The 25,841-nt window shown below is 50.2% G+C and overlaps 1 protein-coding gene across 2 annotated transcripts; it reads left to right on the top strand.

Moving 5' to 3' along the window:
• The first annotated feature begins 511 nt into the window (after positions 1 to 511).
• Positions 512 to 25,616, top strand: KPNB1 (karyopherin subunit beta 1). Of its 2 annotated transcripts, XM_058820456.1 has the most exons (22): positions 512 to 595; positions 850 to 908; positions 4,299 to 4,481; positions 8,253 to 8,453; positions 9,801 to 9,953; positions 10,534 to 10,593; positions 10,700 to 10,789; positions 11,685 to 11,795; positions 13,264 to 13,365; positions 14,168 to 14,392; positions 15,018 to 15,209; positions 15,741 to 15,871; positions 16,820 to 16,967; positions 17,233 to 17,304; positions 19,235 to 19,379; positions 19,973 to 20,055; positions 20,731 to 20,838; positions 21,579 to 21,722; positions 22,247 to 22,352; positions 23,374 to 23,488; positions 24,442 to 24,603; positions 25,207 to 25,616. In XM_058820456.1, coding segments are annotated over exons 1-22 (2,631 nt in total). In that variant the 5' UTR covers positions 512 to 555; the 3' UTR covers positions 25,208 to 25,616. The 2 variants fall into 2 exon arrangements, with proteins under 2 accessions (XP_058676439.1, XP_058676438.1); XM_058820455.1 differs by lacking the exon at positions 25,207 to 25,616 and having other exon boundaries at positions 24,442 to 24,607.
• The last annotated feature ends 225 nt before the right edge of the window (positions 25,617 to 25,841 follow it).

Below are 25,841 nucleotides of genomic sequence, written 5' to 3'. Positions count from 1 at the left end.
CGGCCCGGCCCCGCCCAATCCCCGCGCGCGCCGCCGGAAGCCCCGCCCCTTCTCTTTCCTCCCCCGTTGCCCCCCTTTTGCCCCCCCCCGCCAATGTCCTCGCGCCGCCGGCCCAGCCAATAGAAAGGCGCGCGCGCCGGCCCGGGGGCCCCGCCGGCCAATCAGCGCGGCGGGCGCGGGGCGCGCGCGCGGGGCCTCCTGGCGTATCCCTCCGCCGCCCGGTGCGCGCGCGCGCCGCCGCCTCCCCGCTCGCGCGGCCCCTTCTTTTTTTTTTTTTTTTTTTTTCCCTTTTTTTTTTCCTTCTTCTTTTTCTGGTTTTTTTTTTTTTTTTTTTTTTTTGAAAATAATCTCCCGCCACCGCCCCGCAGCCGCACCGGGAGCCACCACCGCCCCCGCCCCGCTCCGGCCTCCGCCCGCCGCCTCCGCGGGGCAGGCCCCGGCTTTCCGCCCTTCCCCTCCCTCCCCTCCTCCGGCCCGCCCCGCTTCCCCCCCCCTCCCCTCCCCTTCCCCTCCTCCTCCTCCTCCCGCCGGCGCCGGAGCCGCCACGCCGCCGCCATGGAGCTCATCACCATCCTAGAGAAGACGGTCTCGCCGGGTAGGGCGCGGGCTGAGGGCTGCGGGCGGCGGGGCGGGCAGGCCCGGCGGGGCCGGGCGGGGCGGGGGCCGCGCAACCCGCGGGGCGGCCGAGGCGGCGCCCGCAGCCCCGGGGAGGGCGTGGGCGGCGGCGGAGGCCGTGGGGCAGGCGGGAACCGTGGCGGCGGGGAGGCTCCCGGGCACGCTAAGGGGCGCGCTCGGAGCCTGAGGGCCCGGGCGGTTGGGCCGCGGCTGACGCCGGTTTCCCCTCCGCAGACTGCTCGGAGCTCGAGGCGGCACAGAAGTTCCTGGAGCAGGCGGCCATCGAGAACCTGGTGAGCGCTCGGGGCGGCCCCGGGGGTGGCGGGGCCGGTGGCGGGCCCGGCGCTGCCCCGAGCGCTCCGCGGCCCCCCCGCCCCGCCCGGCTCGGCCCGGCCCGGCCCGGCCGCCATGGCCGCTGCCGCCCCTGCCCGCGCCCGGCGGCCGCGCGGGCCAATCACAGCGCGCCCTGCGGGTCCGGCAGCCAATCAGCGCGCGGCGCCGGGCCGGGGGGCGGGGCCGGTGCGGGAGCGGCCGCGGGCCATGTGCGGCCGCCGCGGCCATCGCGGCCCCGGGCGCCGCCCGGTCCTAAAGCCCGGCCGCCCGCCGGGACCCCCGGCCGGCCCCGCCCGCCGCTTCCCGCGGGACCCCGTTCGCTCCCAGTGCCCGCCGCACCCCGCCCAGTCCCGCTGCCCGCTTCCACCGCCCGGCCCGAGCGGCCGCGGGACCCCCGGCCGGTTCCAGCGGGACCCTCTCCCAGCCTCGCCGTCCGCGGGATCCCTGCCCAGCCCTGCTGCCCGGTGCCGGTGTCCGGTCCTGCTGCCTGTGGGACCCCCGCCCGGCCCTGCTGCCCGGTTCCTGTGCCCTCGGGACCCCCGTCCGGTCCTGCTGCCCGGCGCACCGGTCCCGCCGCAGCCCCTGGAGCCCCCGCGGGGCGGGACCGGAGCTTGGCGATCTGGGGAGGAGCTCGGGGGCGGCCGGTGGGGGAGGGAGGTGCGGCTGGGCCGGGGGAGCTGCACCCCCGGTGACCTTAGATTTGAGGAAGAAAAGAAGTCTGAAAAAAAGAAAAGAAAGGGGGAACAAAAAGCCCAGAGCCCCGGGTGTAGTCGCTGTGCTGCAGCGGGGATTTGAGGCTGCTGCTGCTCCAGAAGGGTTTTTGCTTAGTCAAGGTGAGGGGCTGCAGCTCTGGCCGCTCCCTGCAGCCGTGGGGAGCACTGGGGGGTGCCGGGTCCCGGTGTCCCGGTGCTGTCCTGGTCACGGCCCCGCTGTCACCCCCAGGACTGGCACCTGTCACCCCGCAGCAGCTCCTGCCCTGGCTGCTGTGCGCTGGGACAGCCACGCGGGTTCTGTGTTTGTGGTGCTCCTGCGAGGAGGGTGGGCTCCTGTCAGGGTCAGCATTGATGCAGCCCTGGTGCTGAGCCTCAGTTTTGAGGGAAAATCCTCTGGGTTGGTGCTGGGGGAGTCTCAGGATGCCCCAGCTGAGCCTGGAGCTCCAGGGCTCTGCGGTGTGAGGGATTTTGGGGTGATGGGCAGGAGCTGCTCATGGTCCTGATTTCAGGTGCTGGGAAGGGCTGGGGAAATGTGGATTTCCCGAGGTTTCATTTTTCCTCTCTGCCTGGGGGGATTGCTCCAAGCTTTCATTTTTACTTTGCTTTGTGAGAGAGAGGCAGGGCTGGGTGAGAGCAGAGCTTGGGCTGGCACCAAGGATTTGTGTGGGACGGGGAGGGGGAATGGTCCAGGATGGAAGGGGGCTGAGTCCTGGAGGAGGGTGAGGATGGGGATGAAGCCAGGAGGATGAGGATGAGGGTGGGGATGAAGCCAGGAGGATGAGGATGAGGATGAGGGTGGGGATGAAGCCAGGAGGATGAGGATGAGGATGAAGCCAGGAGGATGAGGATGAGGATGGGGATGAAGCGATGAGGATGAGGATGAAGCCAGGAGGATGAGGATGAGGGTGGGGACGAAGCCAGGAGGATGAGGATGAGGGTGGGGACGAAGCCAGGAGGATGAGGATGAGGGTGGGGACGAAGCCAGGAGGATGAGGATGAGGAATTCAGGCCCGTCCCCACCACAGGATGTGGTCCCTGGGTGGGAAGAGCCTTTCCCAGGAGAGGGAAGGGGCAGGAGAGCCCCAGGGCTTTGGGAGCATCTCCCAGTTCCCTGCTGCAGCCTCCTGCTCTTCCTCACCCCCTTCCTCCTCCTCTCCACCCCTAATTCATCCCCTTTAGCTAATTTATCCCTTTTTACCTGAGCTGTTCCCTGACACCTCTGCAGGTGGGACCCAGCTCAGGCCCATCTGCCCTCACCTTACCTCTCAAATCTGAGGTTTCTTGTGATGCTGCTCATTTTTTTTAGCTGAATTTACCCCAAAACCTCATGAAAATACAAATTTTCCTGCTAATTTATGAGTGAGAAACCCAAGGATGCTTCTCCACCTGTGAATTTCAGGAGTTTTCATGTCCAAGGTGGCAGCAACACTTCTGGGTTGTCCTGTGAACTAATTCTGGCTGGTTCCTCACTCCTGATATAATCAGAGTTTAAAATTCGGTTTGAAGTGGTTTAGTGGGGTCTGTTTGTAGGGTTTTTTCTATTGCATTAAGTTTAGAATATTTCTAATGATTTACACCCATCCCTTTAAGTTTTCCCCCATTTTTTAACCCCAAATTCTTCAGCTTGAACTTAAAGAGTTTGGGATGGAACAACTAAAATCAATTTTATCTCAAGAGCTGAGCTTGGGCATTGGAAACCTGGAGTCCAAGGCACTGGAGTTGTTTGTTCAACTTTTGAATGTTGGGTTAGTTTTAAAAATGGGATTTTGGTGCCCCAAACTCTTTGTAATTTAGGATTGTTTAAGTTGTTTTTATAAAGATGTATTTTAAGATTTCTTAAGAGATTTTAGAAATGGGTTTATTGTAAAAAAGTAGAAGATTTTTAGGAAAATCACTTGGAAAGCAATGCATCTGCTCCCACTATTTTCTAGGAAGGCTTTTCTGGGCAGGCAAAAAGCTTTTGAGGAAAAATACTCAGGAAAAAATAAAACTTCTCTGCTGACACTTGGCTTCAGGGAAGCTTCTGAAACTTGAAGAAATTTTAAAAAGATTCGAAAGAAGAAAAGTTTAAAAATTAAAGGTTTTAGCAAAGGAAGTGGCACCAACGCCAGGGGGTTTTGTGTGCACTCAGGCGTTTTTGGGAGGGGTTCGTCATAATTTTGGGGGGGGTTAGTCATAATTTTGAGGGGTTGATCATAATTTTGGGGGGGTTAGTCATAATTTTGGGGGGGGGTTGATCATAATTTTGAGGGGTTAATTATGATTTTGAGGAGTTAATCATCATTGTGATCAGCAGAGGGTTTGGAACGTCACAAATCAGAGATTCCACGTTTTACCCATCCTGGTTTGGGTGTGGAATCACCGAAACAACGAGCAGGGGGTTCCTCCATAACTCCCACCCGGAAAATCCGTGTTTGGACCCATAAATGCAGTGGTTTGGCGGAGCTGTCGGGGCAGGCAGGAGCAGGGGAGGTCACTGGGCTCCGGTGCCAGCTCCAGAGAAATCCCCGCGGCGCAGAGCCAGCGGCGCCTCCGCCCCTGCCGCGAGGAGCTTAGCCCTGATCTGGCCCAGATCCGGCTCTGGGGGGCTCTGGGGGGGCTTGGGGGGGCTCCGGGGCTGACCCCCTCTCCCCACAGCCCACCTTCCTGGTGGAACTGTCCAAAGTGCTGGCCAACCCCGGCAACAGCCAGGTGGCACGCGTGGCCGCGGGGCTGCAGATCAAGAACTCGCTGACCTCCAAGGACCCCGACATCAAGGCGCAGTACCAGCAGAGATGGCTGGCCATCGACGCCAACGCCCGCAGGGAGGTCAAGAACTTCGTAAGTGCTGCCCTTCCTCCTCCTCTTCCCCTTGTGTGTGCCCTGCGAGGGGTCGGGCAGGGTCGTCACCCGTGGTTTTCCACATGGAAAGTCTTCTCCCGGTCCCTGGAGCAGCAGCAGCTGCTCAGGTCTGGGGGTTGGTTTCATCTGGATGAGCTTTGGACAAAGAGCTTCCCCCGGGGGTTGGTTGAGGGGTAAGACAGCTCTCCGTGGAATGGTTGTGATCCCAAAGCTGCCAGAACTGCGGGAGAACTTGGGGCTGGATTTGTGGGGTTGGATTTTGGGGCTTCCCGCAGAGGGTGTTTGAGCACTGGGACAGCTCCCCAAGGAGGGATGGTGATCCCAGAGCTCTCAGAGCTCCAGCAGTTTTGAGTTGCATTTTGGGGTTTCCCCCAGAGCACTGGGCCAGCTCCCCGCGGGATGGTCGTGATCCCAAACCTCTCAGAGCTCCAGGGGTTTTGGGGTGGATTTCTCGGGTTGGATTTTGGGGTTTCCCCCAGAGGGTGTTGGGGCACTGGGCCAGCTCCCTGTGGGATGGTGGTGATCCCAAACCTCTCAGAGCTCCAGTTTTGGGTTGGATTTTGAGTTGGATTGTGGGATTTCCCCCAGAGCACTGGGCCAGCTCCCCGTGGGATGGTGGTGATCCCAAACCTCTCAGAGCTCCAGTTTTGGGTTGGATTTTGAGTTGGATTGTGGGATTTCCCCCAGAGCACTGGGCCAGCTCCCCGTGGGATGGTGGTGATCCCAAACCTCTCAGCGCTCCAGGAACATTTGGGCAGCGCTGCCAGGGGGGCTCAGGGTGAATTTGGGGTGTCCTGCAGGGATGGGAGCTGGGCTGGGTGATCCCCGTGGGTCCCTTCCAGCCCAGGATGTTCGGGGTTTGTGGAAGGCTCTGCTGGGACAGCAGAGGATGGTTTCAGACTGGAAGAGGGTTGGTTTAGGTGAGCTGAAGGAAGAAGTTTCTACAGTGAAGCTCTGAAAACGCTGCAGGGATTGCCCAGAGCAGCTGTGGCTGCCCCGGGATCCCTGAAGTGCCCCAGGCCAGGCTGGACAGGGCTGGCAGCCCCTGGGACAGTGGGAAATGTCCCTGCCCGTGGCCCTGGGTGGGATTTAAGGTCCCTTCCCACCCAAAGCATTCCAGGATTCCATGGTTTCCCCTGCAGCTGGGCTGGGCGTTGAATTTTCTGCAGGAAATGCTTTTTGAGGAAGATTTTTCTTCCCTTTCTGAGGAGGAGCTTCCCCAGGTGCTCTCCACTCCCCACCAACACCTTTGAAATGCTCTGAGTCTGAGCAATGTTCACATGAGGCCCAGCAAGTTTTAAAAGTGGAAAATGGGGAAAAAATTACAAGTCCCAGATAGAAAATAAATAAAAATCCGTGTGTTTTCCTGAGGGTGCTTTTTGCCCAGCTGGAGTGCAGAGCCTGCAGGGACAGAAGTGGTGGCTCAGTGGTTTGTTGTTTCTTTTTGGCTGATGGGAGCAAAAAATGGTGCTGGGATTTGTGCAGTGCTCTGTGACTGAATCAGCTCGGCCCTGAGCTTTATGTTTATTTTTTTTTTGGTGTTAATAGAATGTCTCTCAATAATCCCAGAATTATTTGGGTGGGGAGAACCTTAAATTCCATCCATTCCCACCTTTCCTTCTCCCAGGGCTTGGACATGCAGGGATCAGGGGCAGCCACACCAGAGGGTGAATTTGGGTGAGAGATGATGGAGCACCTTTGCTCCTTTATTTCCACGGAATTTTACTGGGATCAGGAGCTGTCCTTGTGCACTGGAATTGAACAATTTGCTGCTGTTTTCAACACCAAAAATCCAACATTTAGGTGGAAACTTGGAAAATGAAGGTGTGGAACTGGAAGTGCTGATAAAATGCATCCCACTCCCTCCAGTTTGGAAAGGAAATGTTGTTGGTGTGTAATTGGAAATGCTGAAAAAATTAATCTTCATCTCTTTGGTTTTTAAAGAAAGTTTTATTGGTTATAACCAAGAATGTTGGGAAAATGCTAATCCCTTCCTGGTTTTTATAGAAAATATTATTGGTATTCAAGTGGAAATTATCAAAAAAAAGCATTTCACTCTCAATTTTTTTTTAAGTAGAAGTTATTGGTGTATAACTGGGAATTATTCATCCCATGTCCCTCCAGTTTTTTAGAGGAAGTTACTGGGGTAAAACTAAAAATGATGGAAAAATGAAAACCCCTCCCTCTACTTTTTAAAGAAAATTTTCCTGGTGTATGACTGGGAAATGCTGGGAAAAATCCCTCTACTTTTTAGAGAAAGTTATTGGTGTACAACTAAAAATGATGGAAAAGTGCAAACGGCTCCCTCTATTTTTTAAAGAAAATTTTACTGGTGTATTACAGGGAAAGCTGAAAAAATCCATCCCAGTCCCTCCATGTTTTTAATGAAAAGTTCCCAAAGTTTTGAACTCCTCCTGATCTATCCCAACGCCCAACAAAACTATCCAGATAATTTTGGCATAAAAGATTTGCTTTTTGGGGTGAATTCAACCCCGATTTGTTGAACCTTTACCACGGCAGTCCCAGCCGGACTGTTCCCGTCCCCAGCACTGTTTTTCCAGTAGACCCCGGGTGGTTTGTGCCCAAGCTGTGGGGTTTGGGCTCTGTGGGCGTTTGATGCCCGTTTCTCCTGGCCCCTGGCCCTGCAGGCGCTGCAGGCGCTGGGCACAGGGCTCTGTGGGTGATTGATCCCGTTTCTCTGGGCTCTGTGGGTGATTGATCCCGTTTCTCTGGGCTCTGTGGGTGATTGATCCCGTTTCTCTGGGCTCTGTGGGTGATTGATCCCGTTTCTCTGGGCTCTGTGGGTGATGGATCCCCGTTTCTCTGGGCACAGGGGCTCTGTGGGGTGATTTATTCCCATTTCCCTGGGCACAGGGGCTCTGTGGGTGTTTGATCAGGCTCTGTAGGTGATTTATCCCCGTTTCTCTGGGCACAGGGCTCTGTGGGTGATTGATCGGGCTCTGTGGGGTGATTATCCCTGTTTCCCTGGGCACAGGGGCTCTGTGGGGTGATTTATTCCCGTTTCTCTGGGCACAGGGGCTCTGTGGGGTGTTTATCCCCATTTCCCTGGGCACAGAGCTCTGTGGGTGATTGATCAGGCTCTGTGGGTGATTGATCCCCGTTTCTCTGGGCACAGGGCTCTGTGGGTGATTGATCAGGCTCTGTGGGGTGTTTATCCCCGTTTCTCTGGGCACAGGGGCTCTGTGGGGTGTTTATCCCCGTTTCCCTGGGCACAGGGCTCTGTGGGTGTTTGATCAGGCTCTGTGGGTGATTGATCCCCGTCTCTCCCATCCCTGGCCGTGCAGGTGCTGCAGACGCTGGGCACAGGGGCTCTGTGGGGTGTTTATCCCCGTTTCTCTGGGCACAGGGCTCTGTGGGGTGATTATCCCCGTTTCTCTGGGCACAGGGGCTCTGTGGGGTGATTATCCCCGTTTCTCTGGGCACAGGGGCTCTGTGGGGTGATTATCCCCGTTTCTCTGGGCACAGGGGCTCTGTGGGGTGATTATCCCCGTTTCTCTGGGCACAGGGGCTCTGTGGGGTGATTATCCCCGTTTCTCTGGGCACAGGGGCTCTGTGGGGTGTTTATCCCCGTTTCTCTGGGCACAGGGCTCTGTGGGGTGATTATCCCCGTTTCTCGGGGCACAGGGGCTCTGTGGGTGATTGATCAGGCTCTGTGGGGTGTTTATCCCCGTTTCCCTGGGCACAGGGCTCTGTGGGATAATTTATCCCCCCGTTTCTCGTGCCGTGCAGGTGCTGCAGACGCTGGGCACGGAGACGTACCGGCCCAGCTCGGCGTCGCAGTGCGTGGCCGGCATCGCCTGCGCCGAGATCCCCATGAACCAGTGGCCAGAGCTGATCCCGCAGCTGGTGGCCAACGTCACCAACCAGCACAGCACGGAGCACATGAAGGAGTCCACGCTCGAGGCCATCGGCTACATCTGCCAGGACATCGTGAGTGGGACGGGGCTGTGGGGCCGAGGCCGTGACGGGTTGGGCTGGGGCTCGCATTCTTTGGGTTGGGGATTTTTGGGTTTTTTGGGTTGGAGTTTCCTGGATCTTTGGGTTGGATTTTGGGGTGGATTGGTTCTTGGGTTGGAGTTGTTTGGATTCTTTGGGTTGGAGTTTTTTTTTGGATTTTTTGGGTTTGATTTTTTGGGTTTGAGTTTCTTGGATCTTTGGATTGGATTTTGAGTTGGATTGGTTCTTTGGGTTGGATTTTTTTGGATTCTTAGGGTTGGATTTTTTGGGTTACGTTTTGGATTGGATTGGGTCTTGGGTTGAAGTTTTTTGGATCTTTTGGGTTGGATTTAGGATTGGGTTTTGGCTTGGATTCTTTGGATGGGATTTTGGGTTGGAAGTTTTTGGGTTGGAGTTTCTTGGATCTTTGGGTTGCGTTTTGGGTTGGATTGGTTCTTAGGTTTAAGTTTTTTGGATTTTTTGGGTTGGATTTAGGGTTGGGTTTTAGCTTGGATTCTTTGGATTGTATTTTGGGTTGAAGTTTTTGGGTTGAAGTTTTTTTGATTTGTTAGGCTGGGTTTAGGATTGAGTTCTTTAGGCTGGACTTTTTTGGTAGGAGTTTTGGTTGGATTTTGAACTGGGGCTTTTTAAGTTGGATCTTTTGTTTAAGGATTTTGTTTTTTTAGGATTCCCAGGAGATTTTTACGGTCTTGGGCTTTTCCAGCCTTAAGGAAATCCTGCTTTCCGGGAGATTTAAAATTATCTCGGAGGGCTTTCCTGAGCTAAGGATTCCCAGGAAACTTTGATGATCCTTTGCTGATTGGCAGCCTTAAGGCATTCCTGATTTCCAGGAGGCTTTTACGCCTCTGGAGGGGATTCCCTGGTTTCCAGGAGCCTTTTCCCCCTGCTGGCCGCTCCAGCAGGTTCCTGGAAGGCCTGACCTCCTTTCCCACCCCAAATCCAGGTCACCATTCCCGAAGGGAACGTGGAGGCTCCCGCAGGCTGAGGGAAAACCTCAGCTCAGCATCCACATCCCGGGGAAAACAGGGACCAGCCTTGGGATCCTCCCTGGCCTGGAAAATCCTGGATTTCCTCTGGCCAGGGGAGTTCTGGAGCATTTGTGCTCAGTTCAGGCTTCTCCTTCCCATCCCAGGTGCTGCAGGAATTCCTTGGATTTCCCATGATTTCCTGGTTTATCCTAAAATCTTTCCAAAACATTTATTTGTAGATTCTGGCCAAAAAAAAAATCTTTTTCATGCGTAGATTCTGCTGCTTGAAAACAGGAAAATCTGTTTAAATCATAAATAACTTTATCCAGATTTTTTAAACGTTTTTTTTCAGGATCCAGAGCAGCTCCAGGACAAATCCAATGAGATCCTGACTGCCATAATCCAGGGAATGAGAAAGGAGGAGCCCAGCAACAATGTGAAGCTTGCAGCTACCAACGCACTCCTGAACTCTTTGGAATTCACCAAAGCAAACTTTGACAAAGAGGTGAGGGAAAAACCCCAGAAATCCCAAACTTTGGGAAGGGATTGCAGGGGGAGCTGCTGATCCACGGTCAGTGATGAGGTTCATGCACCACGCTGAGTTTTGATGGATAAATCCTGTGGAAACTGAGACTTGGATGCAGCTCTGGGCAGGCAGGAGCGCTGGGGATCTGCAGGGAGGGGAGCAGTGACTTTTTCCTTTTTTTCCTTCTTTTTTCCTTTTTTTTTTTTAAGAAATTGCTGAAATAATTCAGGGACCAGCAGGATTTTTGAATTCTGAAGTTCTGCTGTGTCTTTATTTTGGACAGCCTTGAAATGCAAATGTTGGATTCCCATTCGGGGGGGGGGGGGGGGGCGGGAACAATTTCCCATTTTGGGGGAAACAACCACTTCAGTTTTGGGGAAAAGCACTCCTGTTTTGGGGGGGAAATATTCCCATTATTGGGAAAAAATGGTTTAAGATAGAGCAGGGAGTGGTGCCCTGTGCTGGTCCAGACCTAAATTCACCCTCCCTGGGAAGCCTTTAAAAGCTTAAATTCTTCTTTAAACCCCTTTAAATGTTCTTTTATTTCTCTTTATTTCAGTCCGAAAGGCACTTTATTATGCAAGTAGTCTGTGAAGCCACACAGTGTCCAGACACAAGGGTGAGTAAATTCAAAATTCCCTTCCTGGGGAGTATCTGCCTGCCAAAAATATGTTAAAATTAAAATAAGTAAATTGTGTGAAATTGGGCATTTTTCTCTGCCCCAGGTACGAGTGGCTGCCTTACAGAACCTGGTGAAGATAATGTCCCTTTATTATCAATACATGGAGACCTACATGGGGCCTGCCCTCTTTGCTGTGAGTGGTTCATATTTTATTTATAAAATAATTGTATAATTAATTATAAAATAATTTTTATATTCATAATAAACATAATTTAATATATAAGTATATATTAAGATAATGTAACAGTATAATATTTATACATTGATACATTAATATATGTTAATAGTATGTAAGTAATATATTAAATAAGTTCCTATGTGATAAATTATTTATTTATAATAAAGAAATAAATTTTATTTCTAATTCTCATATTTATTCTTCTGATTTTCCTCTGCTTGTATTTTCCCCCATTTGTATTTTTATTTCTCTGGTTTATTTCTCTGATTTCTCCTCATTTGAATTTATATTTCTCACTTTTTTTGGCTGATCTCTCTGTGTTTATATTGATATTTATTTTCTTGGTTTTCTTCTATTTATATTTCTGTGATTTCCCTCATTTGTATTTCTCATATTTATTTCTCTGTTCTCTCTCTACTTGTGTTAGTATTTCTCTGGCTTTCCTTTGTTTATATTTATATTTCCTCGTGTTAGTATCTCTGATTTTCCTTTGTTTATGTTTCTATTTCTGATGTTTATTTCCCAAATCTCCCTCAATTTCAGTTTATATTTTCCATTTTTATTTCTCCAAAGGCCATCTCTTTATAAACTTCCATTCCTGATTTTCCTTTGTATCCCTGGGAATCCCAATCCCTAAAAAATCCCTACAAACCCCATCTTTGAGATTCCAAATGGGACAGAAACCTCACTCCGAGGTGACAAAATAAGGGGGAAAAAATCCAGTTATTTGTAATTTTAAACCTCAATAACTTGAATTTCCGGCAATCCCCAGTCCCCTCCTGATCTCCCCGAAAGCAGGGTGAATTCAGGTGGGATCAACCCCTGAAATCTCGTTTTTGTGCCGCGGCAGATCACGATTGAGGCGATGAAAAGCGACATAGACGAGGTGGCTCTGCAGGGCATCGAGTTCTGGTCCAACGTGTGCGACGAGGAGATGGACCTGGCCATCGAGGCCTCCGAGGTGGGGCTGGGCTCCCCTCACCCGTCCCCTGCTCTTCCCCTGGGATTTGCCATTCCTGCCTTTGGCCACCCCAGGAGCTGCCCCTGCTGTTCCTGGGGGAAATGGGGCAATTCCCGGCTGGTTTGGGGCTCACAGCACCGCCTGAAAAGCCCTAAAAGAGGTTGTGGCGCCTCTTTTTGGGAGCTTTATAGCTTCATTTGGGGGTTTTTAGCTCCTCCTTTGCGAGTTTTTTGGCTCCTTTGGCAGTTGAGGTTTTGGTTCCTCTTTTGGAGGTTTTTAGCTCATTTGGGAGTTCAGTTTTTGGCTCCTCCTTTTGGATTTTTTGGCCCCTCCCTTGGCAGTTTTCAGCTCCTCCTTGGGGCCTTTTTAGCTCATTTGGGAGTTGAGTTTTTGGCTTCTCTTTTGGGATTTTTTAGCTGCTGATTTGGGAGTTTTTAGTTCCTCATTTGGGACTCTTTGGCTCCTCCTTTGAAAGGAGTTTTTAGCTCCTCACTTGGTTCTGGCCGAGGTCCTGCTCCCCCAGGTAAATTGGGGGTTTTTGGCTGACTCTGCATTTGGAATTCCTGTTAATCCCAAAATCCTGGCATGGTTTGGGTTGGGAGGACCTTAAATCCCAGCCATGGGCAGGGACACCTCTCACCGTCCCAGCACTCTCCAGCCTGGTGGGTTTTGTTCAAATAACCCAATTTTACCACTCTTATTCCCTATTTCCACCCAATTCCACATGCAGCTCCATCACAGGGCTCCCCTGTGTTTTTCCTGGAAATAATCCATGGGATTAATAAAATAATGTCCAAAATTTTGGGGTCTGTCACAACCATGAGGGGCTTTATGCCAGAAGATGGTTCACATTCCCTAAAATCCATTATTTATGAGTCAGACCTGGAATTCTGGATGAAATAAAAGTAATTATCCTATGGAATGGCTGGGGCTGGAGAGGAATTTGGGGAATTTGTTCTGCATGCAGATGCTGTTTGCAGAAATTATCTGTGGGGATCAATAACAGCTGAAACTTTGAAGGGCTCTGCATGAATCACATCCATTTTTTTTAAAGCAGCTAAATCTATATTTATGCTTGCATTCCCAAAAAATAAAAAATGAAGGATAAAAGGACAGGCAGCAGCAGTGGGGTGGGGTTTATTTGCTCCAAACCTTTTGCTCCTTCACCTCGGGGTCACTTGGTAATTACACCTGACAGCCAAGTGAAAATGGGGATAATTGTGCCCTGTGAGAGGGATGAGGAATTAAAGTGGATTTTGGAATATTTAAAGTGGATTTTGGAATATTTACCTCAGTTCAAAGTGCCCTTGAGGCAGCTCAGAATTTGTGCTGGGGAGCAGGGAGGGGAATGGGGAATTTGTGCCTCCTGGAGTTGATCATTCAGCCTTTTAATGCTGAAAAAGATTACATAGAAACAGATAAAAATGTTGATGAAAGTAAACTTTTCACCTCTTTTTCTTCTCTGCAGGCAGCAGAACAAGGACGGCCCCCAGAGCACACCAGCAAGTTCTATGCCAAGGGGGCACTGCAATATTTGGTCCCTATTCTAACCCAGACCTTAACAAAACAGGTGAGTGCCACATTCCCTGAGGGAATTGCAGCTCAGGAGCTCTTGGGAATGGGGTTTTGGATTCCTCTGGTCCCATTGGGATCCCAGAAATGCCTCAGGAGATGGCAGTCCCTGGTCTGTGATGAGCTTTCATGCACCACTCTGAGCCAGTGATGCAGCAAGTTTTGGGCTGAGACTGGGACTTGCCTCCTTTTTTTCCCTGATCCCATCCCAGCATTTGTAGTTTCCGGAGGGGTTTGGTGATTCCCTGTATTCCTGAAAGAATATTTGGTATATTAAACCAAATATAGCACAGCCCCTGTCTCATGTGGGCTGCAGTTCCAGGGATTTTTGAGGCCTTAGGCCCTGTTAAACACTTCCAGGGATTTACTGGAGCTGTGCTTCCCAAGATTTGTGGTTTCCAGAGGGTTTTAGTGATTCCCTCTATTCCTATTTGGGATATTAAACCAAATATTCCACAGCTTCGTGTGAGCTCCCAATCCCTGGGATTTTTGAGGCCTGGATTTCTTTACTCCCTGTTAAACTTCCAGGGATTTATTGGAGCTGTGCTTCCCAATATTTCTTGTTCCCAGAGAGATTTGGTGATTCCCTCTATTCCTGACCCAAGAATGTGCTCTTGGGCCTGTAACTTGTAAGATTGTCCTTGGTCCCAAGCTGTAAAAGGAATTATTTTTTCTCCTTACTCTATGAAGAGAGCTCACTAACCCTTAATAGGAAGCCCAGACCCTCACCCTAAGGCAGCACAAAATCTGTGATAATCAAAGTTCAAACTTCAGGCGTCACCCTGATGTTTTTCCTGCAGGACGAGAACGACGACGACGACGACTGGAACCCGTGCAAGGCGGCAGGGGTGTGCCTGATGCTGCTGGCCACGTGCTGCGAGGACGACATCGTCCCCCACGTGCTGCCCTTCATCAAGGAGCACATCAAGAATCCCGACTGGCGGTACCGCGACGCGGCCGTCATGGCCTTCGGCTGCATCCTGGAGGGGCCCGAGCCCAACCAGCTCAAACCCTTAGTAATACAGGTCAGCGTTCGTTTGGCTGTGGTTCTTCGGGGAGGGTGTTGGTTTGTGTGAGGCTTTCGTTTAAGGAAAGTCAGGAGGGTGCAGTCTGGTTTTGGAGGTAAAAAAATCCCTTGTTTAGGGGCTGCTAGAGGTAAAAGTCTTGTGGTTATTTGGAGGAGAATGTCTGATTTCTACATGCTCTTATTTTAAAAAAATTCAGAAGGATATCACCTGTTTTGAACGTTTCTGGAGCATGAGTTTTGTAGGGTTTTAGAGCCCAAAATCACTGGGTTAATTGATTTTATTTTAAGGAAAATCAGAAGGGTGTCACCTGTTTTGAACGTTTCTGGAGCCTGAGTTTTGTAGGGTTTTAGAACCCAAAATCACTAGGTTAATTGGGAGAGAATGTCTGGTTTCTACATGATCTTATTTTGAGAAAAATCAGAAGGATGTCGCCTGTTTTGGAGGCTTCTGGAGCCTGGGTTTTGTGGGGTTTTGGAGGGTTTCACTTGAGGAAAATCAGGAGGGTGTAGTCTGGTTTTGGAGGTAGAAGTCTCTTGTTTAGGGGTTTTTAGAGTTTAAAATTGCATGGTTATTTGGAGAATTTTTTTTTTTTCCTCATGTGTTTTCTCCTGGCTCCTTCCAGGCCATGCCAACGTTGATAGAGCTGATGAAGGATCCCAGCGTGGTGGTCAGGGACACGACAGCCTGGACCGTGGGCAGGATCTGCGAGATGCTGCCCGAGGCCGCCATCAACGACATCTACCTGGCCCCGCTGCTGCAGTGCCTGATGGAGGGGCTGAGCGCCGAGCCCAGGGTGGCCACCAACGTCTGCTGGGTGAGGAACCCCCCACACCCTGCAGGAATCCAGATCCACTGGGAACAGCAGCTCCTGGTGGGATCTGGAGGGGTTTTGGTGTCACCAAGTCGGAGCATTCTGCCAGCAGCAGTGCAGTTGTGCTGGCTCTTCTGTGCTCATCCGTGAATTTGGTGAGCAATTCCAGGGATTGGGAGTTCAGCCCTGCTCCAGGCAGCTTGTGCAGATGCCTGGGACTTTTTCCATGAGGGAATTTTCCTTAATATCCAGCCTTGACATCCCTTAAGGCTGTTTGGTCTTGGCTGTCCAAATCTGGCCCGTTTTCCCTCACGATTCTCCTGTTTTCCCTCACATTTTCCCCTCACGGATCTCCCCCCGTTTCCCCCTCACGGATCTGCCCCATTTCCCCCTCACGAATCTGCCCCATTTCCTCCTCACGAATCTGCCCCATTTCCCCCTCACAGATCTCCCCCATTTTCCCCTCACGAATCTCCCCCATTTTCCCCTCACATCTCCCCCATTTTTCCTCAAGTTGGATATTTTGTGTCCCAGGCCTTCTCCAGCCTTGCTGAAGCTGCCTATGAAGCTGCAGATGTGGCTGATGATCAGGAAGAGCCAGCAACCTACTGCTTATCCTCCTCCTTTGAGCTGATAGTGCAGAAACTGCTGGAGACTGCAGACAGGTAAAAAAACCTCCCCAAAAAACCTTTTCTCATTTATTTCCCACTCCACGCTTTTGGGCTCTTCTTGGCAGCTGAGATCTGCTGTTGGATTAAAACATGGCTTTATTTGGTATAAAAAACCCCAGAGGAATAGAGGATGCAAATCCCAGTAAAAACCGCTCTTCTCACTGAATAATTTCTCATATTTTGTCCATATCTGGTTTTAGGAAGTCCAGAAGTGTCCCTTCTCCCTTTTCCTTCCAATTTCTCCTGTTTCCCCTCATGTCTCACCCATTTTCCCCTCATGACTCCCCCATTTTCCCCTCACATTTTCCCCTCACATCTCCCCCATTTTCCCCTCATGACTCCTCCATTTTCCTCTCACATCTGACGCAAAATATTTTGCTCTCAGATGCAGGGCAAAAAAAAGGCTAAAACTCAAATTTGATGGTGGCTCGAAGGTCACATAAATCTGACAGCTCCAGGTTCAATCCCTGGATCAGCTCCATGGACTGATGGAGCTTTTTTTGCTGCTGATTCTCCTTAAAAGCCTTGTCCCAGTTCAAAATTTAAACTCCTTCCCTGTCTTCATTTACATCCAGCCAGGAGTGGAGTGTCTGGCTCAAGGCTCTGGAGCCCATCAATCATGTCAGGTGCCTCAATTCCAAATTTCACACCCTCAGGGGTGTCTGGGGAGGGGCTCTGAAGTGCTGCTCACCTGACACCAACTCCGAGGCTCCTTCTGTCCCTCTCCTTGTCGTGAGAGCTGCTGAAAATCATTTCAAAAACTGAAAATCGTTAAAAACAAAACTGCCAGAAGCGGCTTCACAAATTCCCGTTATTTCAAGGCTTTTCAAGTGGCTCCTGCTTGTCACAGCATTCAAATGGAACTGTTGCTGGTTTACTAAAATTAAAAAAAAATCTGTTTCCAAGCACTTGGAGCTGCAAATCTTCCTCCTTCTGTTGCAGACCTGATGGACACCAGAATAACTTGAGGAGTTCTGCCTATGAATCCCTGATGGAAATAGTGAAAAACAGTGCCAAGGACTGTTATCCTGCTGTCCAAAAAACCACCCTGGTCATCATGGAGAGGCTCCAGCAAGTGCTGCAGATGGAGGTGGGTAAATCCTGATTTAAAATTAAAAATTTAAATTTAAAACTCTATCCCTGAGAGTGTCCAAATCCAGGGATGGTGGGAGGTGTCCCTGCCCATTTGGGATTTAAGGTCCCAAACCACTCAGGGATTCTATATTCAGCTTCTTCACAGCCCCTGTGCTCTGAAATCTGAAAAGAACAAATATTTAAAGTACAACCTGGCTCTCCCTGGAGCTGCCAGGATCCCAGGCAGCCTCTTCACACGTGGGATTTTGTTCTTGTTTCAGTCTCACATCCAGAGCACCTCTGACAGAATCCAGTTCAACGACCTCCAGTCTCTTCTCTGTGCTACTCTCCAGGTAAATTCTCTCTCCTGAGTTTGCTGTGGGAATAAAGTGATTTTTGAGGTGTTTTTGTGCCCCTAAAGCTGCAACCTCAGCTCCCAGTGCTGAGAGTTGAATGAAAAAAGTGGATTTTGGGTCCCAGCTGACACGTGGGAGGTGATGCAAGGTTCAGAAGTCTCTGAGTTGTGCTCTAGAGACAAAATTCAGGGCAATATGACTCAAAGAATGTTGTTAGGGATTTTATAGGTTGTCTGTGCTGTCAGATTGGTTCTTGGGTTGGCTACAGCCTCAACAATCCCACAGACAACAACAACAAAAAAAATTCCCTCAAGGCTTTTTAGAGATTCCCTCATCTGCTTCTCGTGCTTGGTGCTCCTGATCCAAATGGCACCAATTAAAATGTTCTGAGTGTCCTCAGAATTCCCAATTAAACATCTGCTGATGAGCAGGAGCCATCAGGGCAGTGCTTACTGTTGCAAACACCACTCAAAAAAGGAGTTTTTTACCCCAAAATCAGCTCAGAGCAACCCAGGTGGTCTCCAGGATGATTTGAGAAATCCATAATTTCATCCTCAAAAGCTTTGTGGTTGTTTTCACGCTCCAATTTTAGGGTAATTTTTGAAAATAATGAGAAATGAGAATAATCTCTTCTTAGAAAGAGTGTCAATGGGGAATTTTCACCCTGGAATCTTGCAGGGTGGGCACTGGGGAGCATAATCCGGGTGGAATTAAGATGCCAATTTTAATTTCTAAATGTGGTTTTTTTACTATCCCAGAACCTGAATTTTTTACCCAGTTGCAGCAAATGCTAAAAACCCACTGAGTAAAACTCAGCAGAGGGGCTTTTTTCAGTATTAAAAAAATAAAATATATGGGGGGTTTTCCCAATTTTATTTGTTGTTTTGCTGGAAATGCAATTACAAACATCCAGCAGAAGAAAAAGCATTTGTTAATATTGAAAATTAAGTGAGAAAATCCTATCACTGGAAGGAACAACTTGGTTCAGTGGACTGTGTTCCTGTCCATGGAGTTTGGGGATTTTTAAGCTCCCCTCCCACCCAAACCATCCTGTAATTCCATAAATCAAATCTTAATTATATGAACAGCCAAAGTCCATTTTTGTGGAGTGAAAAATGAAACTTTAAATAATTACTTTCTTCTGGAAATTAAGGATTTTTTTTTTCTTTTCCTGGGAACTGTTGTATTTTAACCACTTCAAGCATTTCTAAACTTTAATTCAGATGGGTTCAACCCCTGCAAGCTCAGCTGCGACAGAAAAAAAAAAGGATTTCATTATTATGTTTTTTTAATAGGCTAAATTTGGGCTGGTCACATTTAATTCCAGCTTACACATGGCAAAGCTTTGAGAACAGCCCATGCAGCAGGAAAGGGAAATTCAGCTGGAAAATCTGAATGCAGCCAAATGAACGGGACTTTGCAGCCACAAAAGCAGATTTTTTTGGCTGCAAAAGGGTTCAAACAGCAGGTCTTTCATCCTTATCAAAGCTCTCAGGGCTGTGGGAATGCTTTATCTGTAGGATACACAGCAATTTTTCCCCAATTTCCACGATTTTTCCCTCAGAACATGCTGCAGAAGGTGCAGCACCTATTGGTGTGGGAATACTTTACATGTGGGATAAATGGTGATGTTTGCCCATTTTCCATGATTTTTCCCTCAGAAGGAGCAGACCCATGGCTGTGGGAATGCTTTACCTATAGGATAACTGATGATTTTCGCCCATTTTCCACAATTTTTCCCTCAGAACATCCCTGCAGAAGGTGCAGCACCCATGGCTGTGGGAATGCTTTACCTGTGGGATGAGCGATGATTTTTTCCCATTTTCCATGATTTTTCCCTCAGAAGGAGCAGACCCAGGGCTGTGGGAGTGCTTTACCTGTAGGATAAACAGTGATTTTTGCCCTTTTCCCATGATTTTTCCCTCAGAACGTGCTGCGGAAGGTGCAGCACCAGGACGCCCTGCAGATCTCGGACGTGGTGATGGCGTCGCTGCTCAGAATGTTCCAGAGCACGGCCGGCTCCGGCGGGGTGCAGGAGGACGCCCTGATGGCCGTCAGCACCCTGGTGGAAGGTCAGGAATGGGGCTGGATCCGGGAAATTTGGGCAAAGTGGTGAAAAATGTAATTTGTGGTGCAGGGAAGGTGGGGGAGCTCCATCCATGGAAGTGTCCGAGGCTGGAGCAACCTGGGATAGTGGAAGGTGTCACTTTAAGGTCCCCTTCAACCCAAGAAATCCTGGGATTCTGAAATCCAAACCACCTTAGAGTGTGGAATTTTGATTTCTGGTAATTTTTTATTATTCCCAAGGATAAAGCAATTAAGGAGAGCTGGGGGTGTTCTCATGGCTGAAGTGTACAAGGGCTTGGGGTAGTGGAAGGTGTCACTTTAAGGTCCCTTTTATCCCAAGAAATCCTGTGATTCTAAAATCTAAACCAGCTTGGAGCATGGAATTGTGGTCTGGTAGATTTTCTTATTACTTCCAGTAAGAATTTTGGAATTTGTCCAGTCCCAGGAGGACCTGGATAATGTCACTGTTCTCAGTTGTCGAGTGATTTTTGGTTTTCACTGGGTTTGGGTTGAATTTGAGGGATATCTGATTTGTTGTTTATGGCAAATGCCAGGAATTGGGATTTTTCCTTCTCACTGAAATGTTTTCCCTGCACAGTCCTGGGTGGAGAATTCCTGAAGTACATGGATGCCTTCAAACCTTTCCTTGGGATTGGGCTGAAAAACTACGCTGAGTACCAGGTATGGATCAGTTTTCTCCCTCTTCTAGGGGGAATTGTGGCTGTCCCATCCCTGGAATTTTCCAAGGCCAGGTTGGATGAGTTTTGGGATAGTGAAAGGTGTCCCTGCCCATCCAGTGGGGTCACTTCCAAGCCAAACAATCCCAGGATTCTCAAATCCAAACCACCTTGGAGCGTAGAATTTTGGTGTCTTAAGTTTTCTTAGTTGTTTCCAAGGAAAAATGTGGATAAGGCAGCAAATTCCCCTTGGAATGTCAAATTCTGGTGCCTACAAGGGGAATTTTGAGGTTTTTTCCCCAGCCCAGATCCTAGCTGGGATTTCCCCTTGGATTATCAGTCCTGGCTGGGATTTCCCCTTGGATTATCAATCCTGATGGCCTCCATGGGAATTTTGGAGTAGTTTTTCCAGCCCAAATCCTGGCTGGGATTTCCCCTTTGAAATTGGAATTTAGAGATGTTTTTCCAACCCAAATCCCTGCCACTCCTGCATGTCCTCATGCCTCCCCTCAGTGCTGTCAGGCAGCTCATTATTCCCAGGATTTAATCACCCTCCCATCCCTCTGGAGCACCAGGACAACCCCAAATTCCTGGGGGATGACCCCAAATTCCTGGGGGATGACCCCAAAATCCCCAGGGATGACCCCAAATCCCAGAGCTGATCCCTGCTCCGTTGCAGGTCTGCCTGTCGGCAGTGGGGCTGGTGGGGGACCTGTGCCGAGCCCTGCAGTCCAACATCCTCCCCTTCTGCGACGAGGTGATGCAGCTGCTCCTGGAGAACCTGGGGGTGAGTGGGAGATTCCCGAGTAACAGTTGGATGCTCACTCTTCCCAGGGGAGTGGGAGGTGGGAGAAGCCTGGGAAAAGTGGGAGGAATTCTCCGGGAATGTCTCGTGTTTGGCGGCGCTGCCGCGGCGCGGTTTGAACGGCGGCCAGGAGGTGCTGGGGGCAAGGGCTTTGGGCGCTGGGGGAATGTCTCATTTATCAGCTTGCTGAATTCCTAAATAAATTCCTTCCTGGATTCCTGAGTTTCTCCCACATTCCTTCCTGTCTCCCACTCTGCATCACTCCCACTCGCTCTCCCTGAATTCCTTCTGAGTCCCTTCCTGAATTCTTGAGTTCATTCCTTCCTTCCTGGATTCCTTCCTTCCTTCCTTCCTTCCTTCCTTCCTTCCTTCCTTCCTTCCTTCCTTCCTTCCTTCCTTCCTGCCTTCCTGCCTTCCTGCCTGCCTTCCTTCCTGCCTCCCTCCCTTCCTGTTAAATTCCTTTAGAATTCTGAATTCCTTCCTTCCAAATTCCTTTCTTCCTTCTGAATTCCTTCCTCCCTTTCCCTCCCTCTCCCACATTCCTGAGGCATTTCCAGGCATTTCCAACCCCTGTTCTTGCTCCAGCATTTTACACTCTTTCCACTGGAGAAACATTCTGGAACACCCCACACAAACCCCGCGGTGCAGCCTGAGCCCGTTCCCTCCTTTCCTTTGCCCCTTCCCACCCTGATCCAGGCCCTTTTTGGGGTGTTTTTCCCCAGAACGAGAACGTGCACAGGTCGGTGAAGCCGCAGATCCTCTCGGTGTTCGGGGACATCGCCCTGGCCATCGGCGGCGAGTTCAAGAAGTACCTGGACGTGGTGCTCAACACCCTCCAGCAGGCATCCCAGGCCCAGGTGGACAAGGTGAGCTGTCCCCAGGCCCAGGGGACATTCTGGGGTCTCATCTTGATGCCCAAAGAGGCTGTACAGAGTTAAATTAATAAAGCAGGGATTTATTGAAAGGCTTCAAGGATGCACCTTGGGCAGCACAAGAGCCTGGCCATGGCTACACCCAAGATGGACTCAAGAGTCATGAGTTTTCTCACTTTTACAAGTTTTGGTCCATTTCCATATCGGGGTTAATTAGCCAATTACAGCTCCAGGTTGTGCAGTCCCATCCTCACAGATTGCTCCCCTCAGTTTGCTTTGTTTGCACTTTTGGGCCTTTTTGTTGTCTACACTTTTTGGGCCCGAAGCTGCAGCGGTGTCTGTCCTTGTCTCTGGGGCTAAAGGATTGTTCTGTGTGACTGAGCTGTGAGCAGAGCCTGCTAACACTCTGTGTGAGTTCAGAGCCACGCTGAGGCAGTGCAGCATGTGGGAAACGTGAGAGCTGAGGCTGAAGGCGTCACTCACTCTGTCCCTGTGTCTGTCCGTGTGTCTGTCCCCAGTCCGACTACGACATGGTGGATTACCTGAACGAGCTGCGGGAGGGCTGCCTGGAGGCCTACACGGGCATCATCCAGGGCCTCAAGGGAGACCAGGAGAACGTGCACCGTGAGTGGGGTCCCTGTGGGAGCCATCCTGGAAACCAGCCACGCCCTGGAATCCTGGATGTCCCCAAATACCCGATACCAACCTCCCCAGGCCTCCTTTTGGGGTTGTCACATCCCTGCTCCTTCCCTGCCTTTAGCATCATCCAGTGTCACCTCCAAACCACATCCCCCAGTGGCCTGTCCACCTGGTTTTGGGCATTTTTAACCCTTCCTGTGGGGAATTATTCTTAAATATCCCATACAGACCTCCTGAGCCTCCTTTTGGGGTTGTCACATCCCTACTCCTTCCCTTCCTTTAACATCATCCAGTGTCACCTCCAAACCACACCCCCAGTGGCCTGTCCACCTGGTTTTGGGCATTTTTAACCCTTCCTGTGGGGAATTATTCCAAATTACCCTATACAAATCTCCCTAGGCCTCCTTTTGGGGTTGTCACATCCCTGCTCCTTCCCTTCCTTTAGCATCATCCAGTGTCACCTCCAAGCCATGTCCTGCAGTGTCACAGCCACACATTCCTAGGGCATTTCCTGGCATGGGGACTGCTCTGGGAAGTTGTTCCAATATTTTGTAACTCTTCCTGTGGAGAAATATTCCCAGTTGCCTGATACAGATCTCCCTGAGCCTCCTTTTGGGGTTGTCACATCCCTTCCTTTAAAATCATCCAGTGTCACCTCCAAACCACATCTCCTTTTGTGCCTTTACTCCCCTGATTCCCTTTTCTCCCCGAATTCCCTCTTTTTCCCCTTGATTCCCCGAATTCCCTTTTTTCCTCCGAATGCCCAGTGCCACATCCCCACATTCCTGGGGCGTTTCCAGGGATCCAGGAGCTCCCCCTGATCCTCCTTTTTGGGGTTGCCCCATCCCTGCAGCGGCGAACCCTCAGAGCAGGAAACAGCGAAAACCCCAGTCAGTCCAGGGGAATTGATCAGATCCAGAGGGAGGATCTGGGTGGGAGCCAGGCGGGTTTTGGGAGCATCCCAGACGTTGCCAAAGCCCTGACCAGGCCTTTGCCCTCCCTGCAGCCGACGTGATGCTGGTGCAGCCCAGGGTGGAGTTTATCCTGTCCTACATCGACCACATCGCGGGGGACGAGGATCACACGGACGGGGTGGTGGCCTGCGCCGCCGGGCTCATAGGGTGAGGAAAAACCCGGGCTCTGCCCTTCCTCCTGCCCGTCTGGGGCTTTTAGGGTCACTGTTGGGCTTGGAGCTCGGCTCCAGGTGTGAAGGGATTCGCAGGTGAGAGAATTGTCACAAAAATCCCAGATTTAGGGTTTTTTCAGGAGTTTAGAACACAAAAACACTCATGCTTAGGGAACAGAGGAAGGGCAGATCCCAGGATTTCAACCTGGCTTCCTCCTGCCCATCTGAGGGTTTTAGGGTCACTGTTGGGCTTGGAGCTCGGCTCCAGGTGTGAAGGGATTCGCAGGTGAGAGAATCGTCTCAGAAATCCCAGGTTTAGGGTTTTTCCAGGAGTGTAAAACCCAAAAACACTCATGCTTAGGGAACAGAGGAAGCCAGGTTGAAATCCTGGGCTCTGCCCTTCCTCCTGCCCGTCTGAGGGTTTTAGGGTCACTGTTGGGCTTGGAGTTTGGCTCCAGGTGTGAAGGGATTCGCAGGTGAGAGAATCGTCACAAAAATCCCAGGTTTAGGATTTTTCCAGGAGTTTAGAACCCAAAATCCCTCATCCTTAGGGAACAGAGGAAACCAGGTTAAAATCCTGGAATCTGCCCTTTTTTTCTTGCCTGTCTGAGGTTTTTAGTGTCAGTTTTGGGGTTGGAGTTTGGGTGTTTGGCTCCAGGTGTGAAGCAATTCTGCTGGTGAGAAAGTCGTCACAAAAATCCCAGATTTAGGATTTTTCCAGGAGTTTAGAACCAAAAAAACTCATCCTTAGGTAGCAGAGAAAGGCAGGCTGAGGTGTTTTCATTTCTCCTGCTGAATTGAAGGAGAATTATGATGAAATCAACCTTTAAACAAGAATTGGAGCATTTTTAAATTGCAGTTTTCCCAAAATCAGCCCACCCCCCCCCCCGACCAGCATTTTGTGCCACTCACAATTGGTTTTTCTCCCCAATTTTCCTCTGCATCCAGGGATTTGTGTACAGCTTTTGGGAAGGACGTCCTGAAATTAGTAGAAGCCAGACCCATGATCCACGAACTGCTAACGGAAGGGAGGAGATCCAAGACGAACAAAACGAAAACCCTCGCGACCTGGGCCACGAAAGAGCTGAGGAAACTCAAGAACCAAGCTTGGTGAGGGCTCAGCCCTGCTTTTTCCCACCCAGAAATTCCTGGAATTGGCTCAGCTAAGCCTGGGAAGGGCCACAATCCCAAAGTTCTCTTTTCCTGTTTTTTTGTGGGGAAAAAAGTCCCATTTGGGGGTCTTTTGACCCTACAAAGTCGATTTTTCTTAATTTTAAAGTTGGAAAAATCTCCAGGATTGAACCCAACCCAATTTTTCCCCCACTTTTTTTTTTTTATTATCTCCTGATTTGCAGTATTTAGGTTTGGGTTTTTTTTGTTGTAATCCTGGAATTGTTAAATTTGGAAAAATCTCCAAGGTGGAGTCCAGCCCAAGAGCCACATCCCCCCGTTTTTAAACATTCCAGGGCTTTGATTCCCTGAATTCCTTTTTTCCCCTGAATCCCCTTTTTCCCCTGAATCCCCTTTTTCCCCTGAATTCCTTTTTACTCTGAATTCCTTTTTTCCCCTGAATCCCCTTTTTTCTCTGAATTCCTTTTTCCCCCCATTTTCCCCTCAATTCCCTTTCCCTCTTGAATTCCCCAATTCCCTTTTTCCCCCCCAAAATCCCATTTTTCCCCCTAAATCCCCTGTTTTTTTTTTTCCCTTTTCCAGATCTGTTACCATTGGGACGACACCTGAGGACCCCCACTGGATAAAAAACCAACAACAACACCGAGAAAAAAAAGGAAAAATCTCCAATCTCCTAGAAAACCCCCCAAAAACCCCGGGAGTGAGGACGTGTGCAGAATGTTTGGGAATGAGAGGATGCTGAGGATGAGTGAGTGAGGCTCGGAACAAAAATCCCAACCTTTGGTGACCCCCGGCATCCAGGAGGGAATTCTGTGCCCCAAAAATTCCACCAAAAAAAAAAAAAATGGGGGAAAAAAAGCGAAATTCCCACCAGCCCGAGAGCGGCTGAGCTCGGAGGAGAAAATGAGGGAAAAACGGGGAAAATTGGGATTAAAGTGGTGCTCTGTGAGGTTTTGGCTGCTGGAGAGAGAGAGAGAGAGAAGAGAGGAAGGTGGAAAATTGGGAATTTCCCAGGATTTGGGATTTTCCCAGGGATTTGGGAGTCTCCAGGATGAGGCAAATCCTAGAGGAGAGAGAAGGAATTCCAAGAGGAGTGAGTGTGTGTGAGTGAGGTCATATCCACATTCTCAACTTCCCAAAAAAAAAAAAAAAAAAAGAAAAAAAATTTCATTGCAGTTTCTCTTTTTTTTTTTTTTTTTTTTTTCCCAAAACCACAA

This window comes from Ammospiza caudacuta, chromosome 27 (genome assembly GCF_027887145.1).
Source record: "Ammospiza caudacuta isolate bAmmCau1 chromosome 27, bAmmCau1.pri, whole genome shotgun sequence".
Lineage (NCBI taxonomy): Eukaryota > Metazoa > Chordata > Aves > Passeriformes > Passerellidae > Ammospiza > Ammospiza caudacuta.
The sequence above is the reverse complement of the archived record's forward strand: the minus strand, read 5'-3'. Positions and strand labels throughout refer to the sequence as shown.

Bases quoted from the DNA above. Each gene is read 5' to 3' on its own strand.
- KPNB1 (XM_058820455.1), top strand. From the start codon at position 556: ATGGAGCTCATCACCATCCTAGAGAAGACGGTCTCGCCGG. The intron at 596-849 runs GTAGGGCGCGGG...TCCCCTCCGCAG, and splicing joins AGAGAAGACGGTCTCGCCGG to ACTGCTCGGAGCTCGAGGCG. The intron at 14,393-15,017 runs GTCAGCGTTCGT...GGCTCCTTCCAG, and splicing joins TCAAACCCTTAGTAATACAG to GCCATGCCAACGTTGATAGA.